At 37.2% G+C, this 11,055-nt stretch overlaps 1 protein-coding gene across 1 annotated transcript in view; it reads left to right on the plus strand.

Annotated features, from left to right (window-relative positions):
• Positions 1 to 1,055, plus strand: part of b3galnt2 (beta-1,3-N-acetylgalactosaminyltransferase 2) — a 19,149-nt gene extending 18,094 nt beyond the window's left edge. The window contains exon 11 of the mRNA XM_015036243.1: positions 727 to 1,055. Within this exon, the coding sequence (XP_014891729.1) occupies positions 727 to 881 (155 nt within the window). The 3' untranslated portion in view covers positions 882 to 1,055. The remainder of the gene's footprint in view (positions 1 to 726) is intronic.
• The last annotated feature ends 10,000 nt before the right edge of the window (positions 1,056 to 11,055 follow it).

An 11,055-nucleotide genomic window follows, 5' to 3' on the forward strand; every position in this document is an offset into this window, starting at 1 on the left:
ATTAGGCCTGTCACAACAAAAAATTTTGATTTATTTATTTTTTTTTGCTCCCAGAAATTATTGAAATAAACAATAGTATTGTCACATTTTGAACAAAAATGTAATAATGGCTTATTACTATACATATATCCACTCAAAGATTAAAAAATGTTAATTTCTGAAAAACATTTAACAGTAGAAAACATTTAAATATCAAAAATTAAACAAAACAGAAACAACAATAAAGTCTCTTTAATTAAAATTGCATTTTAAATAATAATTATTCAGCTCAGACCGGGAAAACAGGCAAAAGTGGCAGGTAGTGCAAACTAACTACTTTGCACACTGGGTGTCAAATGTTTGCAGTGTTTCTCCAAATGACTTTTCAACAATTATAAAAGAGAACATCTCTTTAACAACTGTTTTCCAAATCAAAATTATTGTGATTAATTGATTTCATGCCATTAATTGGTTTACTGCTTATTATAATCAAGATATTTGCACTAGAAACTACAAGAAAAATACTTGGCAAGATTTTGTGTTTGTGCAGTAAAGAAATGGCTTAGAGAAATGAGACTCTAATCTTAAAATATTACTTTTCTAATGTGGGATTCAAAAAATAACAATTTGATTTTGAGATTATGCTCCATCAACCAAATATAAATTCATTTTGAGGCATTTCTGAGTTCCACATGTCCGTAACTAATCCACGCTCCATAATAACCAGAGTCTATTGCGGATAATGAGTTGACGTCTGTCTGCAGGACGCCGGCTGGCTGTGTGAAAAGGAATGCTACCTGGACATGCTGTCGTCTCCACAGCACACGGCCAAGGAGCTCCGTGTCCTCTGGGACAGGAAGAGGACCTGCGGAGACCCCTGCGGGTGTCCCTGGGACCACTGATCCTGGTCCGCTCCAGTGGCACTGTGGGTAAAAAGAAGACACTTCTCTCGTTCAGTTTCTTAAAACGTCAAACTCAGCGGTGGTTCGATATTCTGCTACGATGCAAAGACTTGAAGTGATTTTCTTCTGAATTATAATGTTGAAAATATTAAAATAAACAATCTGCAGATAAAAGGTTTGTTTTAAAGATACGATATGTTCCTTTTATAAAAAAATATTTATATTTGTTGAAACAATCACTATGTGGTGACAGATAATCTGTGAACAAATTGAGCTCCTCTGCCTTCTCCCAGTGCTCCCAGTGATAACTAGAAACAACCAGTCAGAGTCCGGAGGTACATCTTTGCGCTGCTCATCTCCCCTCTCTCTCCCACCATGCTATCTGCTGTGCTGCAGCTAACACAACCTGTCATGAATGCTCAGATTAGTGAGCATGACTGGAGAAAAACAATTTTCCTGAATCTGTAAATTGCTTCTGTGCCTTTAGCACATTTAGAAGCAAGAACATGAGGTTGATTGACAGCACTAAGACCCTCCTCCTGGCTCTGATTGGTTGTTTTTGGTCAGGAGCAGTGGAGATGTTTTCACTGATTATCTGTCTCATAGCAAACTGTGATAACATGGTGACAGTTTTAATAGATATATGGAAAAAAAACATATATATATTTTAATAAAAGTTACATATTGCACCTTTAAACTCAGATTTACTTGTACTTTACTGTCAGTAACTCTTGTTAGTTTTAACAATTTTAGAAAAGTTTAAGTGATGGAGAAGAATCATGTACAGAATGACTTCTTAGAAGGCTTTAATAATGTGATCTAAAGGGAATATTTAATAGCATTTTAAAGACGAGTTGCTTTATTTTGTGAACATGTTGTCACCCCCCCTCAACGTTTGTAGATTTCTCACAAGCAGCAACTCTTTGTACTGTATCAGTTCTCGTGCAAATAGTGAGTGATGTGGCCTTACCGTGTTTGTTCGCCATCGTTCCGTACGTCGCAGACATCTTGAGCGACTGAATCAGATGCTTCAACAAGCAGACGCTCTTAGAGGTCAACAAAGAACCCAAGAAAAGAGATGAAGACTTTGCCTGGTGTTTATTTCCGGCTGGAAACTCGACCTCTGCAAACATGAAGTCAGCAGACTTGAGTCTTCTTTTAAAGGAATAAGAAATCCTCCTCCAGCAATTGTGTTGAAGCGACAGGAAGCAGAAATCTGCTGGAAAATCTTTGGAGAACTGATCGATGTTGATCAGAAGACAGCAGATCGAAGCTGAGTTCCGACAGCTAAGATCCCCCCCAGGCTGTTTGTTTTTGTAAATAATGAAAGCTGATGCTTCATATTTTATTAAAGCAGAATTATACAACTGTTTTGTTTGGATTTTTTATTTTTCTCTGCCAGCCAAAGAGGTCCTGACATGGCAGCAGATATTCCTCTCTCCTCCTCTCATCCTTTCACTCGGCTTCATGATAACACATCCTGCATCTGTTCCACTCTCTCAGCTTAGATAAGCACGCCATTTTTTCCAGCCCATCAGCTTCTCCCTCTGATTTGGCTCGAAGCCCCTCGTCATGAGCCGAAAGCGGCGTGGAAATGACACGGGAGATGAAAAATAATCTCGCTTTCTGTACGAGTGCCTCTGTAGATTATGGAGTTATTGATTTTTGTCTTAACTTTGATGAGCGATGTGGAAACGTTGTCACTCACTGACATATCCCAAATCCTCTAAATCCTTGATTTGCAGGCCTGCTCAGTCGTACATACAGATGATACCAGATGATGAAATCAGCTGAACTGGAACTGGGGACAAACTGGAGCATGTTTAGTTGCAGATTTGTGTAATGTATTGTGTTTGGATTCTCCTCAGGCTTCTAGAATAGAAAGTTTATCAGTTGCTATAAATGTATTCATACACTTTGAACTTCTTCAGTTTTCCTCACGCTACAACTGTAGTGAAACTATTTTTATGTGAGCAGCACAAAGCAGCGCTACACTAGAAACAGCAGATTAACATCTGTAAAGATTGACCTACGACTAACGCTGCGTTTACACTGCAGCCTGAAATAACCCAATTATCCTTTTTTATTTTTTGGTAATAAATTAATCTGATCTTTTCATGATAGTCTGAGCAACAAAGGTCGGATGTTTGTTTTTCTAATGCGACCCAGGCCGTTTGGATATCCGACACGTATCCCCGTATCCCCATTGCGTCCACGTCGCATTCATCTGACGTCATAGATGCTCGACAAACGTCACTATTGTGCGCCCTGATACGCGCTTGCGGTAATAAAAACATCCAGGGCGGACAATAACGAGGATTAAGTTGTTAATATGTTGGCTTCAATCGGACAACTTAAAAATTGTAAACTATGCTACACCGTTAGCATCCACGTTTACTTCCGCAAACACTGAGCACTTCTTTTTTAAGGAGGTTGGCAAAACACTGAGCACGCTCTCTGTATGACGTTATTGCCCCCTCTACTGCGCATGCGGGACAGTTTAAGCTTGTTTCCAGTTCACACTGGAGCTCATGTATTTGGAAGTGTGAACGGCCACGGCAAAAATAATCCGATTTGATAAAAATTTAAATTGGGTCACTTTAGGCTGCAGTGTGAACGTAGCCCAAGAGGAGTTGAAAAGGAATCTTAATGGAGAGAAGGAGGAAGTTCAAACTAAACCTTCCATTAATCATAATGGACGAGGTTTAAATTGGGACTAAAACGATGACTGAAATAATCAACTAATTTAGTAATCGATTAATCACTAATTGGAGCATACAGATTCAAAGTAAGACAATTTGCTGAAAAAACTACACACTCAGAGCAGTAATCAAGCCAAAACTTTACAAAAAATACACACATTTTACATTTAAGATAAAAAAAAAAAAACTTCTTTGTTCTATTCCAAACTTCGCAAGTGATGTGACAGTTTTAGCTTTGTCTGGTTCAAAAATAAATCTATTAATCACCTTTTGCTCAGTTATTAATCAGTTAACCCAAAAAGTAATGAACAGATCATCCCTACAGTGAACTGATGCTAGATTAAGCTGACTTTCTAACCAGACAGGGATTTAGAGAGGAGCAGCAAAAGCAAATGAGGTGATTAGCATCGTGTTTCTTGATCCTGTGGAGTATCATCACTGCTGCCTGGATAGTTTTGAGGCTATCATACAGCAGGCTATTACCATTATGTTGGAAACTTTTCTTTTGTTTACTTTATTTTCCACAAATATCACAATGTCTTTCTTAGATTTAAAACCTGAAAACATAAATAAAATGGTAGATTTTTTTTAAATGACCACAAATTTCCTACTGCAGATCTTCATTAAACATTTTTAGTTGTCTTTTCACAAAAGTTCATGTCACATTTCTCACATTTATGTCACAACTCTCTAAATGAGTTGCATTTAGAGAGTTGACGTCAAAAACATGTCTTTAAAGGTAAAGGTTACAGATCCCTGGCTTTGTCAAAGTTCAGACCTAAATCCATGAGAGAATAAAAAAAAAATACATTCAAAGATGCTACAGACACGCCCTAATAGAGCTGCAGCTTTAATTGCAGGTGTAAAATTAAACTCAGACAATAATTTTAAGTTAATCTTTAAAGAGAAAATTAAAACTGTGCATCTTTTCCCTTTTATTTCACAATAATGCTCTACTTTACTTGTAATGTGACAAAATTAATGCAATCTTTTCAGAGTTTCTCTGTCAAACCCCAGATGTAGATGCTAAAATGTTCCTAAACCGGCTTCTGATTGAAAAACCGGTTCTGAAGAATTCCCTTGATCTCCAACAAATCAATAATCTGAACTAGTGGAGCTGTGCAGCAGTGAAACTGGGTTTAATGAAAAGATGTAATCTGGCTGACCCAGAATCCAATTCATCTCTGTTTGATCATTACAGACCTAGACCAGTTAAATTGCCTGTCCTCGAGCATATGTAGTTTTTCAAGAGAGAGAGAGAGAGAGAGCACATTGTCTAATTTTCACTCTATTAATATTTCCCAGAGAAAGTGCAATCATCAGTTTAGCATGAGGAAGGAACTGCCTGTAGAAAATGGAGGGGAGCGCGCTGCATTTAATTGTGTTTAGAAAATCCTTTTCATCTTGAGTCTCACTTCTTCCCCAAACTCATCTTCATGCAGCAGATTGAATAAAAGGGTTTGTTGATGGTACAAATTTGAGTCCTGTTTTCTTTAATGGGTTTTGCAGACGCTCTATTATATGTTCTCTATATATGTAATTTTTCTTCGTTGAGGCATGAAATGGGTGCACAATTTTAAAGAAGCTGCTAGATGTGCTGTGAGGCAATCAGCAGAGCTTTTTGATGTTTTTGTCTTTCCTTAAAGTTGAATTGTCCATCTTTACCTGTACCACATCCCCTAATATGCAGTTAAAAACGGTTACTTACACCAAATAAAGTCACATACACATTTTTTTCTCACTGTTCTTTTGTTTCAGATTAGGTAGAATTACAAAAATTATTTTGATTTGCTAAATGCCAGAAAATCTAGTAGGAAAATTTTTTGTACGTTGTACTGTCTTAACTTAACTTTGAAGTACGGAGGTGGCAGCATCATGTTGCGGGGCTGCTTTTCTGCAGAAGGAACTGGTGCACTTCAAAAATATTGACGCAACATCTAGAGACATCAGCCAGAAAGTTAAAGCTTTGGTCTTCCAAATGGACAATAACCCTAAACACTCAGACAAAGTGGCTATAAAGTAGCATAAAGACAAAACTGATGTTTTACCACGGCCGTCAAAATCTTGGAGAACTTCTGGGTAGATCTGAAGAGGCATATAGATGAGGCAGCCTACAAATCTGACTCGGTTCCACCAGTTCTGTCAGAAGGAATGGACCAGAACTTCTGTAAACTATTAAACCCAAAAGGTTTGACTCAAGTCATACAGTTTAAAAGACAGTTATCTCTAATACTGATCAGCTGAATGTAAACTTCTGAATTCAAAGAAAGTTGCAGAAAACTTATCTAAAACATGTTCCTGCTTAGTTTTCTGGCATGTAGCAAATATAAATAATTTTGGTAATTCTGACTGACCTAAATCAAGAAAGGTTTGGTCTGATCTAATTTCTGAAATTGAGAAAAAAAAAATCTCTTTTTATTCGCTGTATGTAAACTTCTGGTTTCAGCTGTATCAAGTTTTATTTTATTTTATTTTTTACCATCTGAACATGTTATTTTCCCATCCTTTCATGCAGTTCTTTGTTTATTATAATATTAACTGTTTACTATCAAACAAGATAATTTTCATGTAAACTGAAAACATCAGCTGAACATATTTGCAGCATTTCACCATTTCATATCTTTAGCCTCATCTTCTAAACGACTTTCCTTTGTTCTGAAAAGATCCGCCTGACACAGGAGGCTTCACATCAACCAATGATTAAAACTAATTTTCTTTAATCTGCTCAAAGGAAATGCAGTTACGTGACTTTGATTAATAACGTCTACTAGCAGGAGGTCCCTCATTTTCTTTTTGAGCTGCTAGACTTTGTTGCAGTCTTTTGAAGTCCTCTTCATAGTTCCCTCCATGCTCTCTGAAGCTCTTTTAAAGGGTTTTCTTTGATATTTTGCTTCATTTTTCTGGTCCGGCGGTACCTGACGACTTTCAGATGAATGTGTTTTTGTTAATTCACCTTTCTCTACCTTCAAATCCTTTGAGCTTTTCTACGTTTTGTCGCAAGCCTTTCTGGTTTTCTGTGTGGCAGAGCAACACTAAGTAGTGCTTAATTCTGACGAGGAGAGGAGTATTCGGTTAAAAATCTGAAAAGTGTGTAAACTGGTGTGAGTTCCCTTTTACAGTGCTGCTCTGTTATGCAAAATTCACATTTCTTTGTACTTCTAGTTGGGTCTCTACTTCTAAAAACAGCTCAAGCGCTTATTTTTTAGCAATAAGTTTATTTCTGCTGTCTGGAAAAAATTCTTGTTATAAGTGAAACAATCTGTCAGTGGAATTAATACTTTTTTCATAAATATTAAGGAGTTATTGACTTAAAACAAGCTCCTATAGCTTGCTGAAAAATTACTTGTAAGTTAGTTTCATCTCACTAGAGGAAACTAGACCAAAATTACTTGCTAAGATTTTGTTTTTGCAGCGCTTATGTTTGGAGCATCGCTGCAAGTCAACAGTGCTACCAACTGCACCACCATTGTTGCAATACAGCATATAAATAAGGACAAAGGGAACTGAATCCTCATGTGAGGCACTGTATCATTCAGGAGGGAAAATAATGTCCCTATAAGCTCAAAAATGAACTAGTGTCTGTGGCTACACATAACCGACACCTTGGCAAAGAACTGGTGAATAAATAAATTGGATATTGGGGCCCTCTGGTACCAACAGCCTGTCTCAAAGCAACAATATGTTCCCATTTCTTCAGCTCAATCTAAAAAAATACCAAAGATAACAGTCTGACAGGGAGAAAATTGTATTTTTGCACAAACAAGCTGATTCTCAGAGCTGTTAGATGAAGACTTGGCATACGGTAGAGAGAACATCTCTGGTCCTGTTTCTGCTTTTTTTTTATGTCTTAAAGACGCTGCTTATCAGATACTGCTCATGTGTTCTACCTGTTTTTGTTTTAAACCTGATTATTCTTCCTTTGTCTTAATACTGTTTTGTCCACTTTACCTTATGGACACGTTATCCAGAGGTGGGTAGATAATGCAAAAATTGTTATCAAGTAAAAGTAGCACTACTTCAACATACTTGTATTCAAGTAAGAGTAAAAGTAGCCATTCAAGGAATTACTCAGGAGTAAAAAAAAATATTTGGTGAAAAGGCTAATCAAGTACTGAGTAATATGTGATTTAAGATTTTAAAATTTGGTAACACTTTATTTGAAGGAGGTTGAATAAGACTGTCATGTTTAAATGTTAAATTTTTACCTTTAATAACATAAAGTTACCTAATTTTTAAAGTGCAATCAGTAATACTTTTATAACAAATTTATATCAGTAATGATTTCTTGGTTAATGTCAAGTTGTCATAACAAAGACATTTTGAATAATGTCAACTTTGGATTAAAAGTGTCATAATTTACCGAATGACGCTTTATGACAACAGTCATAAATATTCATGAAGGCTTATTCATGTTCATGACAGGTGTTATGTCATGTTTATGAAAGTGTCATGACAGTCTTATTCACCCCACTTAAAATAAAGTGTTACCTAAAATCTTTATGTGGAAATTATATTTTAAGACTAAAATGATGAAATGTATAAACAACATAATTTCAAAATTTTAAGCAGAAGAAACACTTTTCTAAATCTCCTGACTTTTTTTAAAAAAAAAACTCTTCAGAACAGATTTGTAAATGAGAAAACAAATGCAATTTAAAAGGAGCTGATATTTTACAAAAAAACTGATTCAGAACAGCGACGATGGAAAGATGCATTTCAATTAAAGGTGTCATTTTGTGGAACAATCTTGACAGTGAGAGAAAAAAACAATCTGAATCTCTGTCTGCGTTTAAAAGAAAGTTGTAAATCACTGTGATGAAGCAATATGGCATTGAATATGTTTTGTATATTTTTGTGTTTTTGAAATATGTCTGCAATAGTCTGAGCTGAATACTTAATTTAAGTGAATGAGGGGCAGGTATTATGAGTTTATACTTCTTTCTGCTCCTTTTCATTTTTTTAGTTGACTATTCATATTTATTATTGAGTGAATTAAATAAAAAATAAAATTAAAAAAACATCAAATTTGTTTAATATGTGGCGATAAGTGAATATTCACTTGACCTCGAAAAGTGACAACAGACTCAGTAGACGGAGAATAACATAATGCAAAAACTTCTTTTTAACTAAAAAAAAGTGAAGTTTTGATTGTAAAATATGTTTGCGCTTCATTCAGAATATGCAGAAATTTTATAAAGTACTTTGTATAGAAACTACTCATAAAAATGCATTTTTTCCCAAAACGTTACTCAAGTAAATGTAGCTCGTACGTACCCACCTCTGATGTTGTCACAGTCAAGGATGAGGACTGGAGAGATTAGAACCAAAAAAAAGCAGACAAAGTATGAAAAATCAATCTGAGTGACCTTCAAGAATCAAAGGGAACCACTATCCACTGACTGCAGACTCTTAATAAACAAAGTCTTCATCAGTTAAACCTATTCTGTTTTATCAATGCCACTTTTAAAGGATTTAAGGAGAATCTGAATCCTTGGAAGCAAACTAGAAAACTCCCAGTCAAGTAGGAATTAAACACACGGTGCATTTAGAGGGAAATTGTGCTTCTGTCAGAGAGTAATGAAACGACGACTGAGCTCAGCCTTCCCAGAAAGGAAAAAGGGAATTATGGAGCGCTGTGCATCTGCATACTCATTCAAACAACTCCAGGTTTTCCTCATGGAGTGCTACACATTCCTGTCAGTCAGCTCTTCCTCTGTGTGCACCAAACATTCAAAGAGGAAATCATTTATTCATGACAGCCAGCATCCAAAAGACCCACCATTTCTAACTGGTTCTGATTCACAGGATTCAAGGCGATATTATTAGACACACGGCTGGCTCTGTCCTACTGGGGCAAACAGTTTGAAATCCCTCCCACAGCTCCCAGTCTCATTTCCACAGCAGCGCCATTATGCTGGAGAGTGAGGTAAAAGGGCTGCCACTATCTGCAAACATTTGCAGAACACAGCTGCGATGAGTGCGACACTTTGGATCGGCTCCACGACACGTTTGGGTGAAAGGTCGGCTGTTGGATGGTGGACGTAATTACACACTTTGAGGAAGTGAAGGAACCGCTGAGCGAGTTTCATAAGCCCACTTGACCCCTGCTGCAGGAACTTTGCAGATTTACTGCGATACTGTTTGTGAGAGATAATTAGCCCGGCCGTTACTGACAGTCATCCAGTCTGTGGAGGATTGTGAATTAGCTCGTCTGCCTGATGATGAGACTCCTGGAAACGGCTGCAGGGCTGTGTCTAGTTTTTTTTTTTTTTTTCCTAGGGGGGCACAAACTGTAGAAGGGTGGCACAATACAGTGGCAATTTCCTCAAAATGTTACACTCGTCAGTCACCACTAGGACAAGTTTTAAGCCATCATAAGAACTAATACAATAAAAAATTATAGCTATAAATTTCGCAGTTACTAAACAGCAAACAATAATTATTTTCTTATATATTCTGTGAACTTCAAATCATGTAATGATTGATCTAAATATTTCAGAATTATACTCATTTGTTCCTGTCTACAGAGATCCTTAATAATATGTCATTGTAATAATCTCTATTTGCATGTAAATATTAGTTAACGTGTAATGTCCCATTTTTAAAAAAAATAAACTTGCAACAATTATGAACAAAAACAATATTAATGGGGGCTGTAAAACAGGAAAAGCGACATTTCTGTGGTGTGTTGACATGGAGTGTGGGCATAATGCTAATCTATGTACGATATGAACAAACTGATTGATGGCTCCGCTGGGGGAGGACATTCAGGGTGGCGAGACGCTGCAAAGAAGAAATGCCATCATGTCAAATGGACATAGTTGAGGGCTGGGGCCATTTGCCATTGCATTTGGTTGGGAGGTTTTCAAGTGATGGATTTGATGAAAAGAAAATTGATGCAGCAGACATAACCCCTCTCCAAAAGCACTGGACCCTACATCTTCCCCTTAATGCACCCGGAGAGCATCTTTTATCAGACCTCTCCAACCCGGTGAACACTACTTCTTCAAAAATCCCATTTCCCTTTTTTGAAACACAGGATTTCTGTCAGAGAAGTCTAAATCCCAGCTGAGGTGAGACTAATGGTGCCATTAAGCTCCCCATCAGAGCCTCAAACAATAAGACACATCTGTCCTGTTGTTTGTGTGCTCTAAAGCTCCCCATGGTGAATAATCTGAGCGTCACGGGTAAAATCTTGCTGTAACAAGACAGATTTCTACACGTTACAGTAGCTGCAGGTGGGAAGTGTTTTGTTTTTCCTCTTCAAGCCCGATGGGACGTGCAGACGCAGTGAGGGTTTTTGGAAGCTGGCAGAATTATGCATGAGAACATGTGTTGCTGTGGGAGCACCGACGACTCTCACAACAAGACCGACATGAATATTGCAAACTGAACCTCAGTTTAGTGAAATTTAGAGATGATTCTCTAAATCACATGTGTCAAACTCAAGGCCCGTGGGCCACATGTGGCCC

This window comes from Poecilia latipinna, unplaced genomic scaffold, assembly GCF_001443285.1.
Source record: "Poecilia latipinna isolate Pla-1442-1.1 unplaced genomic scaffold, P_latipinna-1.0 Scaffold362, whole genome shotgun sequence".
Classification (NCBI taxonomy): domain Eukaryota; kingdom Metazoa; phylum Chordata; class Actinopteri; order Cyprinodontiformes; family Poeciliidae; genus Poecilia; species Poecilia latipinna.